At 30.5% G+C, this 19,724-nt stretch overlaps 1 protein-coding gene across 2 annotated transcripts in view; it reads right to left on the reverse strand.

Annotated features, from left to right (window-relative positions):
- The window catches only part of LOC107441450 (receptor protein-tyrosine kinase sevenless), an 88,476-nt gene that overhangs the window by 11,140 nt on the left and 57,612 nt on the right, over nucleotides 1-19,724 (reverse strand). For both annotated transcript variants that reach the window (XM_043048241.1, XM_043048239.2), the window contains exons 17-33: nucleotides 19,145-19,301; nucleotides 18,018-18,184; nucleotides 17,238-17,413; nucleotides 17,008-17,146; nucleotides 14,881-15,140; nucleotides 13,830-14,093; nucleotides 13,561-13,754; nucleotides 12,211-12,533; nucleotides 9,798-10,231; nucleotides 8,806-8,944; nucleotides 6,798-7,036; nucleotides 6,073-6,249; nucleotides 5,075-5,379; nucleotides 3,685-3,860; nucleotides 2,151-2,246; nucleotides 1,800-1,947; nucleotides 63-225 (exon numbers count right to left, since the gene is read on the reverse strand). In XM_043048241.1, coding sequence (XP_042904175.1) covers nucleotides 63-225; nucleotides 1,800-1,947; nucleotides 2,151-2,246; nucleotides 3,685-3,860; nucleotides 5,075-5,379; nucleotides 6,073-6,249; nucleotides 6,798-7,036; nucleotides 8,806-8,944; nucleotides 9,798-10,231; nucleotides 12,211-12,533; nucleotides 13,561-13,754; nucleotides 13,830-14,093; nucleotides 14,881-15,140; nucleotides 17,008-17,146; nucleotides 17,238-17,413; nucleotides 18,018-18,184; nucleotides 19,145-19,301 — 3,557 coding nt within the window. The remainder of the gene's footprint in view (nucleotides 1-62; nucleotides 226-1,799; nucleotides 1,948-2,150; nucleotides 2,247-3,684; nucleotides 3,861-5,074; nucleotides 5,380-6,072; nucleotides 6,250-6,797; nucleotides 7,037-8,805; nucleotides 8,945-9,797; nucleotides 10,232-12,210; nucleotides 12,534-13,560; nucleotides 13,755-13,829; nucleotides 14,094-14,880; nucleotides 15,141-17,007; nucleotides 17,147-17,237; nucleotides 17,414-18,017; nucleotides 18,185-19,144; nucleotides 19,302-19,724) is intronic.

The raw sequence follows: 19,724 nt of genomic DNA on the forward strand, positions 1-19,724 counted from the left end.
TCACTGTTTAGATTTCCAAAACTTTTTGTCAACCTAGCAATGTGCACATAGATTAAATTTACCTTTATTGCTATCTTTAAAATGGGTGCTTCACTACTTAAGCCATAGACAATGCCAGAATAAACTTCTCCAAAAGCTCCACTTCCTAAAAATTCCATTGCAACTATTTGATCTTTATGGATTTGAGGCAAGGATAGGAATTCCTCATCTGATGGCAGCATGTCACTAAGGAAAAAGAGTTAACTATATTATCAAATAATCTTATCATTTGATCATTAATTTTCGGGAGAGTGGAGATATTCGCCGTATAAAATATAGCCTATTAGATCTATAGATCTCAATCCTACAAGCATGTCTAGTTCTAAGTAGGACCATCAGAACCTACTTCTGGCAACCATTCAGGACCTTGCGACACGATTACCTAAACTTTCCCTGTAAGGAAACCCTGCTTCGTGCATTAAATTATAATATGAGGCCAGTATATCAGTTAAAATTAACCTAATAGAAGAATATATATCTTATTAATCGATTTTTTTTTGTTTTGTTTGATTCTATAACCCTTGTTTAATGACTTCAGATTCTCATCGTTGTTATTCCCCATGAGCATATGTGTGCCTTATAACTGAAAAATAGTTACTTTGTTTTATTCTCTAGTTGTCTCTCTGTTTCTTCTTCTAATTTTGGGGTTATTTAGAGTAGGAAAATTCTCTTAATTTTAGACACCAGCGTAAGATCTATGCTACGACGGAGCATTCCGGTTTCTACTTTCATGACTCCTGCAGACCTGGCGTCCAATAAACAGGACATCAATTTTAATCCATATTAACTTAATTAATAAACAGGATTTTTGTTTTGCGGGATTTGATTGAAGGAGATATTTTGAAGTATAGGATGTATTCCAAAATTAAGGGAATATTTTGAAGTTATAAGAATATTCCCAATGAAAGAGTTAACATTATTTAAAATAATTTCTCTGAGAAAAAAAAAAGTACGATTAAATCTACCAGAATAGGATAAAATTTACCGTGTTTCTGGCTCTATATGAACACTAAAGAAAAGCTGTAATTTTTACGCAAGCACTTTGTATTGATTTAGTAAAATGAACATTAAAATTAGTTAATAATACGCGCTAAAATTTGGTAACTCTATCATGCTACCTTAGAGAATGGCATAAAAACCATTTAATAGGCAAAATTTGCTTTTCAGTTTTATATTTTTTACTAAATGTGTAGTAATAATAACTATTCCTGTAAACAGCTACCATATGAAAGGGAAAAACTATCGAATGGTTTAAATACCGTATATTTTGATTTTATAACCAGAATTGTTTTTTTTAAAATGCCATTACCATATAGTAGTTTTTCCAGAACTTTTTTTCTCCGCGTAGAATAGAAAATTTACCGTTTTCCCAACTGCATATTTTTGGAATTCTGTTTTAAAATTTGAATAGCAGTTGTAGAGGAAATAGAATTATTAAAACTAGTTTTTACCTCTAATTAAAATCTCACACCAAAAGTATTGTTCAAGAGTAACGGTAAACAGTGCGCATGCGTCATCATTGCACGCGTTGCTATGGTGACCGCTGCTGTTTGATAATTTTTAGAATTCTTTTTTCATTAAGTTCATTATGTATTGATATTTTTAGCGACCTTGCTCATGAATTGTGGAACCTGAGAGATCCTATAAATATCACTGAAATTGTCAATAAAGAGAATCTCGTCCCTTGAACGATGTTTTCCTTATTTTATTAAGAATATGAAATCTAGTTTAAAGTTTAAAAGTTGAAATAATGAACTTACTTTAAATTGTAGAGTGCATTCGTTTGGTGAATAAAATTTGGATGTATGGGCAAGTCTTGTAATGTCGCTAATTCTAAATCTGGAACAAGTTGATTTGAGGATGTTACTTCTTGAAGTATCTTCTTGCACTTCTCCTTCTTCATGTGAACTGTGAAAAAATAATTCAAGATAATTCATATGTGAAATGTGCTTCATTTTCATATTATATTAATTTAATTTTTCAACTCAAATTGTTTGAAACAATTGCCCAACATGTAAAAAAGTAAAAGCGAGCATAAGCTATGTGGAAGAATGCAAGTTTGATAAATGTGTACCATACAAAACAAAAATAATCACTTAAATGATACTTACATATGTAAAGTGCAGTTAATATGATGAATAGCATAACTGTAGCAATGCTGGCAGCGATGATAATTCCAAAGGAGTTTTCAACTTGGTCAACAAGAGCTATAATACACAGAGAAAATATAAAACTTTATATGCATGTAGGACAAAGCTTTGCAGGGTACTCGCTAACGCCTAAATTGTTCCTGTTCTCTTTCGAACGATTGCAGCTGTAGTTATGAAAGTGATACCAGATGGGTATGATTAATAACAATGGTCTACAAGATGAGATTGTATTCAATGACCCCGGGTAAAAAAAAAGCAAATACTTAGCGTTTCTGTATCTAAATCGGTGTGAGATATTTAAAAAAAAAATAATTGCAATTTAATAATATACCATCGATTTAGTATGAATTATTATGTACATTAATGCTGGGAAAAGATTGCTTCTGGCACGCTCTGGATATCTTACATTGCGAATAAGCGTAAAAGAAGTATAATCATCTAAAACAAAGGTTTAATGGGATAACTTGTTTTTTCTCATAAAACTATTTTGTTTACGTTAAATCACAGGCAAACAAATAAGCATTCTTTTCTCAGCACTAATGTTTGTGAGGAGTACGAAATTGAGGATTTGTAACACATTTTCCGATATAGAAATACTAAGTTTTCACCGAGTGACACTGTAAGCGGTCTCACTTGGTAACACGCAATCCCTTTATTATACCTAGACACCATTCCTATAACAATATTTGCAGTTAAAAGGATAGATATCGACTTTTTTAGATATCTTGTTTTATTATACAGCATATTATTTTACGAGAACTACACTTTTTAAGAGGATTAGATTGAATATATATCTTGATTGAAAATAGATGCATGCTGCGCCAAGTTTAAGTTCTGACATAGTTAACTAAGTATATATTAAAAATTTATGTTAATAACAGATGATAATTATTAAGCTATATGGAAAAAAATTAATAACTTTTGAATTCTTCACGATATTCAATTATTTAGCAAACATTTATTGGTTTAGGATGTTTTTTATTTGCATGCTCACTCTTACCACTATTGTTGATAATTTTTCTATGAAAATGCCGAAATACAGCGTTTCTGCGCATAAATCTGTGCATCAACCGCTGTATTCATCTGATTTCAATCCTGACCTCAAAAAAACATATTTATTTAGAATAAGAATTGCGCCTGTTTTCGTAATCTAAAACATTATCAATAGTAATCAGCATATTTAATTTTAAACCTTCAAATTATTGATATTGCATCTTAGTACGCATAAAAGTCTGATCATTAGATCAAAAGCTACTAGGGTGCTCAGTTTTTATTTTACATAATGTCTACGAATTCTGATGCTTTACAAGTTTGACCTAAAAACACAAAGATAGTATCGCGATTTATTGTTTATGCGATTATAATAAAATTATTTTTACTTAAACACGTGCTTGCTCTACCAAACAAACTAATGAAAATGAAGTATCAACCTTTTCTAACATTTTAAATTCTGTTTAAATTTAAATTAAATTTGAAAGTAAATATTTTTACTTACCTCCTGCATCCGGTAGAAAGAATGATTTCTCTGAGTAATTAAACATTCCAGGACCATATTCATTCACAGCGCGGACTCGGAACTCGTAATATTGATTCCCAGAAAAATTGTTTACAATCCATTGATTAATTGAACTGTTGGTCACAAAAATCCACCCAGCATCTTCATTATCTGACCTATATTGAAAATAAAAGGAATTATGCCTTATGGTCTTCATTTATTAATTATTTTTTTGCTAAGTATTTTAATACTGTGGTCCTATTTTAATGTTTTTAATCTCTCTTTCCTCGTCAGGTTTTAATCTACCTTTAAAACGGGCTATCAAAATCTACTAAAAATTATAATTTAACAATGAATACATGCGATTCTAAAACTCGGACATCTATGGAATCATTTACTCAAAATCTCTTCTTGATTTTTTTTCTCAGAAAAATAAACATTACAAAAGCACTTCTTTGATATACATATTATTTTTCTGTCACAAATTTTGTGAAAAAAAAATAGTTTGTTTAATCAATTTTTCTACAGCAATAGTTAAACAATTCATCAAATTTCCATTATAATTTCACACAATTTAATCAATGCTATAAAATAAAACAAAAATTCCACTCAAAGTGTCACGGCACGTTTCTTTTCATTCAACAACATAAGATAAAATGGAAAACTAGAAAAGAATTCCAGAAGTCCACCATTTTTATAATTGCTTGAGCAAAAAGTTATATTCAGTTTACCTCTTTAAAGAATTGTTTTTCTTTTCTCATAAAATAAAATAAAGTTTATAAAGGAACTTACAACCTGTAGCAACCATCAAGAAATAATAACATGTTCCTTTTTAATTATTCTACAGTAATAGTTAAACAATAGATCAAATTTCCGTTATCATGTCTCAAAACACAAACTAATGCTTTAAAATTACAGACGAAATTTCTTCTCATAAAGTGCTTTCGAACACTTTTAATTTTATTCAACAGCAAAGAATTGAATTGAAAATTAGAAAGTGACTCCAAAATTTCATCTTCGACCGATTTCTGTTTATATACATATATATATATATATATATATATATNAGTTATAAATATATATATATATATATATATCCTCGTTGCAAGTAACCATTATTTATTCATAGCAATAAATATTGAGTACTTGCAAAGTTAAATGATTATGGCTAGCCATGTGATTTAAATCAGATTCAGATGGATACCAATAAGCAACGTCACTCGTGAGTGCCGAACCTGATTGACTTCTGAATCGACAAAAACCGCGATTTACCTACAATGACGCCACTGGCAGGTATATAATTGCTGGAAAACTGATTTATTCTAAGTAACTTCTTAAGAAAATATGAATGCTTAAAATGTTGAAAATATACATATACTCAATCACTTACTTCATTTCTAACTCATATGTAATATCTAAATAGCCATTGTTGAGGGCTTCGTCCCAGGTTACTTGGTACACTTCCTTCCCTATGGGTTTCACTAGAGGTATACCTGGCACACTTGGTACATCGCCGATTGTAGAAAACTCGGAGACAAAATTCTGAGGCCATACAAATGGTTCTTCACTATCTTTATATATTAACATTAATCGGAAAACATATTTAGTTTTTGGTGATAAGTTCTCAATTGCAAATATGTTGAATGCTGAAGGTTCAGTTGACGCAGCATTGGAATGGGCAATCCATATTCCTTTCTAAACAAAATAACTAAAATTAGATTTTTTAAATTTCTTACGTTACAAATTTGTAATTATTAATTTTTATATGAGTTATAGTTGTCATGGAAATAAGGAAAACGTTAGGTTTATCTCTTAGCACAAATGAAAATAAAAATAAAAGGTTATTTTAAGTAAACAAATTCAAGTTACTTTTGTAATTAAAACCTGATTTTCATTAAATGGCCGATATTCAACAAATAAAAAGGCTCCTTGTTAATTAATATTTTAAAATAGACAAATTAGGCTTCTTCGTCTTTGAAATCATTATATAGCATTCACTTTAAAAGCTTTAGTACTTAAGAGTTTTTAAAAGTGAAACGTTAAAATAAAATCATTACCAAGATTGAAATTACTGAATACTGATATAGATCCATTGGTTCTTACGGAAATTTCGTGCCAATACATACGTTATCCAGTATTATAGAATCAACACGAATTACCCGGATGACCCAATTCCAAGAATCTTTGGAAATTAGGTTAAACAAAAAAGACAAATAATACAGATTGACAAGATATTAACAAGAAAATTATTGAAAAACAGCTAATTTGAACAAACCTATATTTTTATTTAAAATTGTTTTCTACGAATAACTTTAAGTAAAAAAGTTCCAAGTTGTTATCCGTCTTTAATCAAACAGAAAAGAAATAAATATTCAAATAAAACCAAACCTGTGTGAGTTCTAAAGTGTGATAACTAATACTGTCATCATCAGGTGAAATCCATAGAATGTTCAGAGTTGTTGAAGTTGCATTGAGAAGAGTCAAATTGTTTGGCATTTGAAAAGTTGTGGCTACTACTTCTTCACTGTCATTAAACATTTTGCAATTGGAAGAGTAAGCCCTCACCTAAAGAACAAAATATTCGTTAATATTCAAGTGACACGAAAAAGAAAAAAACACGTCCCGTTATCACTCCTCTTTCCCTTTTGGTTTCCTTGTCAAACAAAGTATGTACCTTGAGGGTGCAAACTAATAGAAAGATTCAATCTTACCGCACACTCTCGTATGTAGGTAGTGCGCATGCTCTGTAACTGCGCTGCGCAGAACTTACAAATGAGCTACGTGAAAGTGCACAATCTCTTTAATTTATTTGATGAAATCTATCGAATCACAAGTGAGTAAGGCGGTGTGAAAAAGTTAAAACTAGTTTAATTGATCAATGAAACTTCGAAATGTTTGTAACAACTCCTTTTCCTTAATCTGGCAATCAAACAGATTTAGAGGATTTCAGCCCAAGTTCCGCAGTAGTGATTCGTTTCGTTTTGAGAATGTCTCTTTTTTCATGCTTAAATATTAATTTAGGACCCCTTGCATACTTATGTTTCTTGACAAAGATTCTTAAAGAGGAACACTCATAATCATAAATAGGTGTATTTAAAAACTGAAATGCATACCGATATGTAATGATCCTTTCCAGCTTCTGAGGTTTCTATAGTTGCACGCAAATCAGAATTCGATTCGAGGCCACAGAGTGGTTGGATGCTCAGTAAAGAATCCTTAGTTGAGTTAAACACTTTCCATTGCACGCCGTATGAAATGGGATACCCATTGGGAAACAATGGTGGTTCCCAGGTCACCTCTATCTTGAATGGAGTCATAGCTTTAGCTGTTACATTCACAGGAGCAGATGGAACTGAAAAAAAAGCCAGAAAAAAAACTTTTTTTAAATGCACTTGTTGTAAAATTAGTGATTGTTACAAATCAGAATTCGAATCATACTTTAATTTAAAAATTATATGCTTCATTGCGGGAAATTTATAAACATTAAAGTTAGCTAGGTATTTTGTGAGTTAAAAATTATAGGTATTTTGCGAGTTAAGTATTTTTAAAATATTAATATAACTAGATACTTGCAACTCGAGAAGAAGTGTAGTTATCATGTCTGACCATGTGATTTAAATTTGATTTAATTGGATGCCCGTGAGCGACGTCACGTCTGTGTGTCGAATCTGATGCAGGTACCAGCCAATTATCAAAGGGTAGGTAGCTTAATATTAGGTCATATTATGAGTTGATTAACATAATTTCAGAATATTAGTGTGTCTTATAGCTTATTACATACTACTTAACAGAAAGAAATGAAAACATTAAACATAAATTTAAAGAAACAGTAGAAACAGAACACATGTCAAAGTCTTAGTCGTCACAAAGTACCATTCGTAGAAATCGAATTTGGGATAAAAGAGGAATTTTCGGATCAAAAGAGGACTCCCCGAAGGAGCATGCACGCCTTAAGGAAGATCGAAACTTGTTATTCACAAACAGAAATATTATTGTCTAAATAATTGTTTGCTTTAAAGGCAATATTTTTTGTCTTATTTTCAATTAAAATAAGAGGGGATCAAAAATTAATGTGAATGCGTGTGTAAACTCCATAGTCTTGTGTGTCGCTAATTAATTCTTTTATATCCGACAGGTACCCTGGTGATCGACGTTACCGGCGGGTACACTATATAACGTCCACCCGTTTGGTGCTGAGGGCAAATCAAAAATGGCGCAAAACATGAAGAAAACATTAAGGGGGAAATGATGAAAATAAAAAGGCAAATTTCTAAACTGTTGATTGTTAAGCTGGTGAAAAGTACCCCCCCCTTCTATGTATACAATGAGATGTTTGTTTTGAGTATTATGCTGCTATTTAAATGAAATTTTTGAAATTTGTGTAATACATATACGTAAACAAAAGTCATGGAACATCAAAAAAAAACAAGTAAAAATGTCATATTTGAGAAAACAATTGAAACTATATTATCTAAAGCTCTTCGTACACCAGTTTTGCGGTTAATATACGCATGGATCAATTAATGTCTACCAGGTAAAAGAAAGAAGCACAGAAAGTAAAACGAAATTGACTGTACTAAAGATTTTTTCAGACAATCATTACGGCTTACATAGAACATACGTAATGAATAAGATTTATATTCAATCTAGAGCCCCTGAATTCAAATGAAAAGTTATGACCTGAAAAAATAGTGTTTAATTTATTTTCTTTGTACAAAATATAAATTTAAGCAGGTGCTTAAAAAATTCTGAATTTTTTTTTAAACATTAAATTATAGTTCTGTTTACAAGACCTAAACTAATGTATAGTTTGTCTAAAGAGAGAACTCCCCTAGCCATTCGTCTGGACCCGTGGTGGTGACTATAGTAACGAGGAATAATTATTTCAAGTAGGGGTGTGAGGTCACTGTTTAGGACAGGTTTTGGTTCGGGTCGGCGAGAGAAAGGGAATATTTTTCTTCTGTCTATTGTGTTAGCCCTAGAGTGAAGAGACCCTCCCAAAAATGCGATATTCTTGTTTCCATAGCAGCAGACGACCTCAGATTTTGTGGTGGAGGAGTTCCTAGCGTAGACAAACTATGGTATATTTGATTTATAAGCTCATGGCAAATGCTATTTTACCTCCTTCATCAGTTCGATATGTAACAATCGGACTTAGATCAGATAATCTTTCACTGTAATAGTTCCTCACTGCCACACTTATGGAGTAGTTATTAAATGGCAACAGATCTTTAATTGTTATGATGTTTTCATAGGTGCTCTGAAAAAATGAAAATTAATAATAAACAAACTAGTATACAGAAAATAATCTTGGAAATTATAGAAAATACAACAGGTAAAATTTTTAAAAAAATTAGATGCATGATGATGGCCGTATGGAACAAAAAATCAGTATAAATATCATATTTGTGTTAATTTTTGCAAATCCCAAAAGAATCAAAAGTTGAGTGAATTGAGATATTAATAATGAAGGTATTAAAAGAAAAAGTAGATTGTGACGAATATAAGTATTTTAGTTATATTAAACAACACAATTTCGAACGCAGATAGTAGAAACAAATTTCATTTTCAATATTTTACACGGAGAAATATTTACAGGAGTTCTGATAAAATTACCGTACTGCACTGTAATAATATTACCATATTGTTTGGTTTTGGTAAGAGGCATTAAAATCTGTTCATGTAGTAATGATTTACCAGAAATTCTGATTTTCAAAACTATCTATTTAACTGAAAAGTGAATTTATCCGTATAATTGGTTTTTAATGCCATGCTCTCATGATTTTGTAAATTAAAGAAATTTTAATGTTATAACTGTTTTTCTTTGATCTAAATAAATGCAAATAAGTTTCGAATTTTTAAAAATTATTGCGTGGAAGTGAGCCGTATTTAGAAGATTTTTCCCTTTAACGCAGAAAATGACACCGGTGTTTCATGTTGTATTTCATAACCATAAGCTTTTAAATGGTTAAATATGTAATATTTTACTTATTTAGACCTAAATTAATAGAAAATAATGAAAAAAGTATGAAAATTATGTTTAATAAAAATGTTTTATCAAGAATTTATTAAATTTTCCTTTATAAAACAAAATCTGAAAACACGCTCCTTACCAGAGTCTTGCATAGGTTCTTATTTTTGGTGAAGAAACAAGCTCTTGTACTTGAATTGCTTGAAGGACCATAAAACAACGTGTACATAACTGAAGGCGAGGATATTTTGCTACATATCTTAGGGCGATGAACTGGTGGCAGGTACAGGGTCAAACTATGAGAGGTTCGATTCAGGAGCCTGGCAGCTTCCTTGTAAGTCAGAGAGATAAGACAGGATGCATCAGGATAAGGCTGCAAATGATTACCAATCGCTCTAATAGTTCTGACTCCTCTTATCTCTTCTGTTTTGATATTCTTCTGACTGAGTTCATCATATTGATGCCTTTCAGTGTCGAGATGTTGCTCCGATTTCTTGATTCTATATACCTTGCCTATAGTTTTATTTAGCCAATATATGTGCGAGTTATCTACTGTTATAGAAGTCGGTGGAAGACCTGGATTTTAAAAAAAGAAAAAGCATTTAAAATAGCAGTAAGAATAAAATATTTAAACAAAATTCATGTTTAAATAATAGATTATTTTGCTTGTTTGAATAAATCAATTCATCTCTTAGATAAATAAAGCGAAAAAAATTTTTTATATCCTAAATGGTCTAGCATATTTTGAATATTGCGTGGAAATTATTATATCGCCTTCTAAAATCGCCATCTTTAATTTTTGTGCTTAATTTTCTGGTGAAAAATTAGAAAAGAATACATACTGGGGGATTCCAATAAATAGAATTGTTAAAGAACAATGGTCAAAGAATTTGAATGAAAGAAAAGTAAGAACTCTCTCAAAAACTGATGAATAATTATTGAGGAATACCGTGTTGAAATTCAATGTTTGTAATTACATTAATAGTAATATTAATTATTTATTTAGTTAATTTTTAACAATAACTGTTATTTATTATTTTAAAATAATAATTAAAACTATAAAAATCCAAAGATGGAATTAACGACTCTAATATGATTACTGTTGGTGTATGATTTTAATGCATTTATATATTTGCAATCGAAAAATAATCAGGTCCTGTAAAGCATGTATTTAAGATCAATGCAAAGAAAACAGCTAAATTTGAGTTCGTAAAATAAATTGTTTTAAACAGTATTGGGTGTTTACTACACAGCAGTCAAAATTTTTCCCAATAAAAATAAAATGCTGATAAAAAGAAATCAGAAACAAATCAAAGAGGCCTTAAAACTGGTTTATTCTTTGCATGGATAGAGCTTCATAAAAAGCAAGAGAAGTTGAGATTTTGGTTCATTTCCAAATCGATGAAAGCCATGGTAATTTATTAGTCATAACATGAGCATAAATATATCCTTTTTGCAACCGATACTGCTTTTCATTTTTAGGAAATACGGTTCTTTTTTAAAACTGAATGAAATAAATTTTTTGAAACTAAAGATTAACAATAACAAAAAATTCTATTTAAACAGCACTGGAAAAAATAACTGCGAATTTTACAGAAGAAAAAAAAATTTCACAGAAAATTTTTCAAAAAGATAATACAAATTTTTTTGTCCTGTTTTTATCCGTTAATCGCACACTGTAGAAAATTCCGGTACTTTTTACAAACTTTCTCCGAATATTTGATAGTTTAAAGCTGTTTTTTTTTTTTTTTTTTTTTTTTTTTTTTTTTTTTTTTTTTTTTAATACTAAAACACTAGAGCTGCAGTAGCTCAGAGGACAGAGTACTCGCCTCTCTATGAGGTGACCCAGATTCGAATCCTTGCTTCGACTGGTTGTACGAATACTGTTCTCGGTTCGCACCGACTAGGATACTGACACAATTATTTTATAGAATTTTTTGTTGAAATAACAGAGTTTTTTTATTGTGACCAATAATACAACTGTTTGTTAAAACAACAATACTTATATGCTAAGAAAACAGGTGTTGGTTTTTAAATTTTAATTATTTTTCCGAAAAACACACGGTTTTATGCTGGCTCACCACCCAGCAGATTTTTCTGTAAATTTAGCTGATTTTTTTATTGTGAGAATAACAGTTCTGTTTCTGTACTGTTGCTGTTAAACAACATAATGTTCTATAAATTATCATTAGGTCATTTATTTAAATTCGCTATCTGAAACATCAAGCGACTACAATCAATCAATTATCACATTTGTTAACAGAATAAATCATCATTTACTTTTAGAAAATAAAATACAATCAATCAAACGGTTTAAAATATTATTACAATTAAGGAACTTTATATAGTGCCATTATTTATTTTTTGATATCTAAAGAATCAAATCAATGCAATCAAACAACAGAAATGAGACCGTTAATGCGCATAATATCAAAGTAAATTGCAGAAAACTCTTGTTTCCACACTTTAACAGATTATCCTAGTTAACTTGTAGATTATCTAGGTAATGTGAAGGTTAACTTTTTTCGAACTTCAACGGTAAAATTTTCACTTACCGGAATTTTGTTTTTCTGTTGCATTCAAAATCGGCTCACAATAGCATCCTTCCATATCAGAAGACCATATCAAGAAATCGTCTATGAAAATGAGATTTGGTTGAGAAATGTTAGCACTGTCTATCGTTATAGCCTGTCCAACAGACGATGTTGGATTGCAATTGCATGGTTTTTTAAGGTCGGCTGTTCTCTTGACTTTTATTCTGTTAGCTGTGGCATGATATTCATAGTTGCGGGCAAAAAATGGGCGAATGTTTGAACCATTCATGTCGGAAATCATCACGCTACAGTTATTTCCAGAAGCCACAGTCCAAATAAGAGACCTACAGATAGAACAAAAATAGTCTTTAATTGAAGGCATATTTATGGCATAAAAAAATTTCATTAGTCATTAAAATGATTACCTTGAAATTGTCTAATATATTTAAAATAAAGGTACTGATTACATTAAATCTTCAGAAAATTCCAAACACGCGCGCAAAAATTTCATTTCCACATCTACATTATTAACATAGTTATTAGCAATTTGATTTTTCCCCGGAAAACATGACTTTGAAGTATTTTTTTTAGTATTATTAACATAGTTATTAGCAATTTTTGAAAAAAAGGTGGGGATATTTCCCCGGAAAACATAACTTTGAAGTATTTTTTTTAGTATTATTAACATAGTTATTAGCAATTTTTGTAAAAAAGAAGGGGATTTTTCCCCGGAAAACATAACTTTGAAGTATTTTTTTTAGAGAGAGGATATTTTTTAAATATTCATAAGTTCTTTGAATCTTTGAGGATATAAAGTAAACTTTTTTAGAATCAGCATGATATACTTAATAAAACTGTGCATCGTCTAAAAATTAATAATTTCTTACAATATATTTTGTCTGCAGGATACATATTTTTCTTTGGCTGTTATCAAAACGAGCCTTTAAAAAGGATCTAATTTATTTAAAAGTAAATAAATGCACAGATCTTCATCTGTGATCGTTGAAATTAATTAATAAACAAAGCATATATGCAAAAAAACTTAAGTTTTTAAAACTTGTGAACATTTGTTTAACATTGTTGTTTAACATTTTTTCAATATTTTTTAAAAAAACGAGCATTTTTCTATTTTTTGAAAATAAATTATTGATTTTCAGTTTAAGTAAGCATGAAAAACTGCTAAAAAATTATTTGTTTTTACTTTCATTTCAAAAAAAGTTATCAGGAAGGCACTGTAACGCATTATTCTGAAAAACAAAGGTGAAGTTATCTTAATCTTTGATGCTGCAAAATAAAAAAGACCTCTAAATTCTAATCCTAGAGAAATTCTGAACAATAATTTTATTTAAAAAAATAAACAAATCCCCATACCCTGAAAACGGCTCAACCTCTAAACTACTAATTACTGCAGAACTGTTGAAAAGCATTTTGGGATAACTATCATAACTCAGGTCAACAGAAAACACTTGACTATTTCTTTTCATTTTGTCAACTTCAGCCCAAAACAGTTGTCTTCCGATCCAATCAACGGCCATGCATGTACCTTCAGAGGATAAATGTTTGATCTGTAATCAATAATCAGGATTAGACTCTCAATCGATAAAAAGACTTCATCACTGAAAGTTAGTTCATCCACTTACCAGAGAAGCATTAGTTCCGTCAATGGACGATCTTAATGCATCGTGTTCCATCCAGAATACTCTTCGCTCTTGAGCAAGGTATGCAATTGCTGCGGGCTGAGTGGCTTTTCCATACAATAATTTTTCTTCGTGTATGTCAAAGTCAGCTACTTTTACACTATCAGACTTAGCAAGAAGTAGCTGTGGTACGGGCCTTTCAACTGAAGCTTGAGCTTCCACTATTACACTTGGCGGTCCTATGCCAGCTTCAGTAATTGCTTCAACCTATTAAGTAAAAGGTTTAGTTTCCTCTAATATTATATAAATATATATTCATATGTACAGTATATAGTACAGTACAGTATAAAAATATATTCATATGTAAAAATACAATTTCATTCATAGGTCTGTTCATCTTCTTTATTTCTATACATAAATATTGAAACAAGTACTTTTTAAATTCTCTTTGAAAATTTAGGATAAAAAATGTTCGAATTATCAAATAACATGAAACTTTAAAAATTAAAAAATGTAATCCAATTGTAAAATTGCACGAAAATTTGGAAAGTTAAAAAAGATAAAAAGTAATCAAAACGATCAATGCAACTTTCTGCTCAGCGACTGACCACATGACTTGCGATTCCACAGAGTTCATGAGCATGTACTCGATAGATCTTATTGAAGTCGAGGATCGAACCCCGGCCTTTCCGGACCGGAGTCCGATCTGGGCTACCACAACTGGACAGATTTGTACAGCAATTGTAGGTTTTAACTTACTGACGTTATGGTTTATCATTGAAGTAATCTTCTGGAGTATAAAAAATAATGAGAATTATGCTAATTTTTAAATATTCTTATCAAAGGCAAAGATACTTCAGAGACTGTATTGTAGTATCTGAATAACAAAAACCACGTTATAGTTTAATTAATATATAATAAAACGTTGTTAAAATACGCCATCTACCTATTTCTGAAATTTCGAAAAACAGGATACTTTTTGAATCAGAATTATTTTAACAAATTCCGAGATATTTACATTAAACTTACAAATACAAATTTACATTATACATACTTGAAAATAATACGTTGTGTTGGGAAGCAAGCCTTTTATTTGGTATTGAAGAAATTTCCCATCTACGAGGAGGTTTGAATCGCATGCAGTCATCTTTTCACCATCTTCAACCATCCAGCAATTTATTTGATAATAACTAATGATTCCATTTTCGTCTTTTGGGGGTGACCATCTGAAGTCTGCAACAATTTCTTGATCACCGTGCAGAGGAGAGGATTTGTGAGTGATAAAAACTCTTGGGTGAATCGGCTGGGACGGAACTGCAAAAAATCACGAACTTAATAAGTAGATGCCTTATGCGATGTTATCATACGCAATTTCTCGTATACAGTGCGCAATACAGTACCCAAAATAACCTTTGATCGGATCTTCATGTTCTAGTAACGGCTCGAAAGGGAGAACTCAAATACGCTAATTAATTAGTGCAAACGCTATTTTCAGTTACGAAATCCGACTCGAAGATATACTTTCTCTGAAATAAACATGCCGCTTTTTCAACGGATTTGAATTTCTGATCTTCCAAATAGCCGCAATCTGGGAAATTGGTTCCAATTGCTAGGTCAGGAGTGCGGTCCAAAGTTTGGAAAGTTTAACGTTAATTTTATTTTTAACATATTTCACCATAACTCGAGAATTTCTTAAGTGAATAGAAAAAAATTTTCTCACAAAATAAATTGTAAGACGAGTAAAAAATAACTTTTAAAAAATTTTATGTACATTGCCATACAAAGTTATATTCTTAAAAATAATGTAAAAAAATTGGATGCTTACAATTTAAAATTTTTTCGATTATTGTCAAATAAAGTAATAAAAAATAATAAATATTTACTGAAAGTTATTTTCTAAGTGGAATTGTCTTTGGATAAACGAACTTGATGTAACTATGTAAAAAAACTCGAGTCACTTAAAAATTCCCGAGATATAGCAAGAGACGCAAAAAATAACATCGACATTAAGTCCTAACTTTGGATAGCTCTCTTGACTAAACTATTAGGACCACATTTCCCAGATTACGGATGCTCCCTATATTTTGGGGGTCAGAAATTCGATTCCATGGAGAGAAAAAAAAGGTATGATTATTCAGAGTAAGTGCTTTTTTGAGCGCGATTTCGCAACTTACAATATCGTTTGCACTAATTAATTTGCATGTTTGAGGTCACCTCCCTGAAACCATTAAGATTGAGTCTTAGAATGCGAAGATCCGATCATTGTAACAGAAGCTATTTAGAGTGGTCCGTTTATTTTTCTGCACACTGTACAACGTAAAAAAATTATCGTATAAAGCATATAAAAATTCGCCTAATGCAATCTATGCAATGTTATGTTATGCAACTAATCCGATGTTAATTAATTCAGCTAATGTAGTGATTATTTATGCAACTTACACTATATTACCTCATGCAATTTATGCAATGTTTCTCTCTGTATAGTGTTTTTTTTTTTTACCATTCACGTTGATCTTCAAATTAAGAAGTACGTATTGTTAAATTTTATGCAATTAGTTTTTCTCCGTTTGAACGACTCGACTTTTGACTCTGTCAAAACGAGAAAGAAATTGAATTATAATTTCCACATTTTTCTCGATTATAAGCAAACAATTCTGGAAATATTGCTTTTATATATGAGTTGCAAGAAACCCTACGTAACCTTCACGCAATTCTTAATACTGCTAAAATTGCTATTAGAAAAGAAACCAAGTTCTTAAATAATACAACAATATAAACTTAGAATTGATATTAAACACGTTATTTTTTAAATTTAAGATTTCAAAACATGTTAAAGTTTTCGATATTCAAAAACCTTCCAAGAAGAAAAAAAGAGAGATAAACAGTGGTGGAATGATATTACAATGGAGTTAAAATAGAGTAACATATCAACAATTTAGAAAACCAGTATAGAATGAAAAAAAACAAATTATGCAATTACCAATATTTTTAAAGATTAGAAAATGTGTTTTTAATGTCCACCTATCCCTTATTGAAAGTTAAGCTTGCAATTGAAAAAAACATATAATAGTTATAGCAATAACAGTGATTCAGAACTATCGTTTTTTGTTTATAAAATATGTTTCTGGTTAAATAGTACATAATAAGTTTAAAAAAAGATATAAAATAAAATTCCATTTACTTGACATAGGCGAATATAATGTGGCGACTGTCAACTTTGATGAAGCCCAATATGTAAAAGCTTGAACTGTCACCGTAAGCAGACTATAAGGTGGTAATCGTTTCATTGTTGGATAAGTAAATATTGTATCATTGGTAATCTGAAAAATGAAATTAGTTTTTAGACATATTAAGGACGCATGCTTTTTAATCACGTGAACAGAAATTTCTTTAATTTTACTCTCTACTTACCAATGTGTAAACTTCATCACCGTCATCTACCTTTATTTCATACAAGACTGTGCCGTAGTTCACAATAGCATCTGGCTGCCACGTGATGTTGAAACAATCATGCGTTCCGTTGACATGAATGTAATCTCCATTAACGGAAGTGGGTACTACCTTGATCGATGTTCTGTCATAATTTTCTGCAAATCGAATTTAATAATTAGAACAAAATTGATACAAATAACTAAAAAGATTATGCAAAAAACCTAATCTGAGTAGCTTTTTAGTGGTAATAAGGCTACAGGGTGTCCCTTACCACTACATTTAACGCGCAATTTTAAAAAAGAAGTAAAACAAAAGTTAAAAAAGAACTAAAAAAAGAATGCACATTAGGATTTTTCAAAATAATATACAGGCAAGGTAAAAACAAAAACGTTATCGAAATCTGACGGAACATTAATGAGGGAGGCAAGACAAAGAATACAAAAACCTGTTTGATTGTGAGAGGAAACAAAAGAGAAGCTAAGAAGTGATTTCTTCTAGAATGTATGTCATAAATTTTATCTGGCAATCAAACTGGTTTTAATATTTCCTTCCCGCTTTCTTTACTGTTGATTGGATGGATTCGAAAAGCGTTTTTGTTTCGTTCTTTCTAAAATATTAACTCGCGACACTTAGTGCACGAACATTTTGAATTCATATATGACAACGTTTTTAAAAATATGCAAGGAAGGGCGGTCATTACTGAACACCTTCCATGAAATTCATACGCATTTTATAAAAAGCAAACAGCATCGAACCTACCTGGGTAGGCATGCAAAGAATTATCGATGATTTCTATTGAAGACAACCCTTCTAAGCCAACGCCTTCCATCTGGGCAAAATTCTTCCCGTTGACATCACTCACAAAGGATTTGTGACTTTCGTGGAAATAAAAAAGTCTGTTGGCAAAATATGAAACTGGTCCATGCCTGTAAAGCAGAAGTTAACGCTTTATCACATAGTTTAAACAGATCATATAAAAATTATTGTTGTATTTTTAATTACATCAATTGTTGCCCATTGAAATAAAAAATTTTACTAAAATGATAGGCTATGTTATTTTAGACGTTGTAGCGACCTGGCCCTCAGAACTCGTAGAGTCCTGCTACTGCTCTATACTATTTGTATTTATTTAATACCTTTTTTTTTAAATTATTTCTTCTAAACTACTTCGTAAAAAACTTAGGATCAAATTACGGTATTAAGTACCGACACTTGAGTGTATCATCCGTAAAAATCCTTTTACATTGTAATACATTATTCCTTAATTTTTACAGTAATATTTATTTAATTAGAGTGATTCAGTGATTTTACGATAACTACTTCTATAAAAATTACTGTAAATCAGATTATTTTCTCTGTAGCATGTTCCAGTACCGTACGCTTTATCTTTATTTCATGTGGAATTTTTTTATTGTGTGTTCAACCAATGCTTTTTCCAATTTTTTAATTTGTGCTTATAAAATTAGTGATTTTAACATAGAAAATATTTTTTTATTTTCTTAACTTATGCATAATTAACCATTTAATATTACTATTTAACATATTAATGGATACAATTAATGAAGATTTACACAAAAATTTTTTATTTTTTTATTGCTCAGCTGACAATCTGATGACATAATAATCCGATCGACAGTTCAAGAGGGTAATGGCGCAGAAGAAATATTAAATAAGGTTTTATTTTAGCATTATGAAGTTTTCTCAATTGAATTACGATTTTTATTAAATATACTCAGCAGTATCTTTAGGAGCGTGTAAAATACACCGTAACTTCAAACTACAGACGATAATGTTTCGGGTATTTTTCAATCATAACTTGAGGAAATAAGGAACAAAATTTATACATTTATGAAAAAAATTGTAAGTGCTTGCGATCGTATACTTACAAACCATCCAGAGATAGTGATCCAAGTATTTCTGGTTCAGTTGGATTGCATTGATTAGTGGTGTCCACCATGCAAGCTCGGTACATTATGGATCCCTCATAACTTCTGACCATCCAATAAACATTTTTCTTGTCAAAATCTAGGCTTATTCCCATCACTGAAAGAATAAACGAAATATATAAGAAATTGAAAAAAAAGTGATTTAATCTTGAACTGTTACATCGAACCTTAAGCCATAAGTTCAATGAAGCAGTGAAATGGTGTTAAATCTGACCTAATTAAATTATATACTCTATTTGTATGAAAAAACTTAACTGTGTGTGATGTAACGCTATAGAAAAAGCCATTTGTCGAAGCAATAGCTAACGCTATAGTCATAGTCGGCAGTGTAATTACGAAATAGTAACTTGTCTTTAAGTTTAAGAAAATTTAAATTCCTCGAAAAAAATGCCAAATAGTTTAATTTTTTTCAATGGCAATTCTCTTGAATTAGAATGTCTAATTCTCAATTAGATTAATGTAGATAACTAAAATTTAGCCAATAAATATAAAAGTTGTTGATTCAATTGACGAATGTAAT

Source organism: Parasteatoda tepidariorum, chromosome 2 (genome assembly GCF_043381705.1).
Source record: "Parasteatoda tepidariorum isolate YZ-2023 chromosome 2, CAS_Ptep_4.0, whole genome shotgun sequence".
NCBI classification, from domain to species: domain Eukaryota; kingdom Metazoa; phylum Arthropoda; class Arachnida; order Araneae; family Theridiidae; genus Parasteatoda; species Parasteatoda tepidariorum.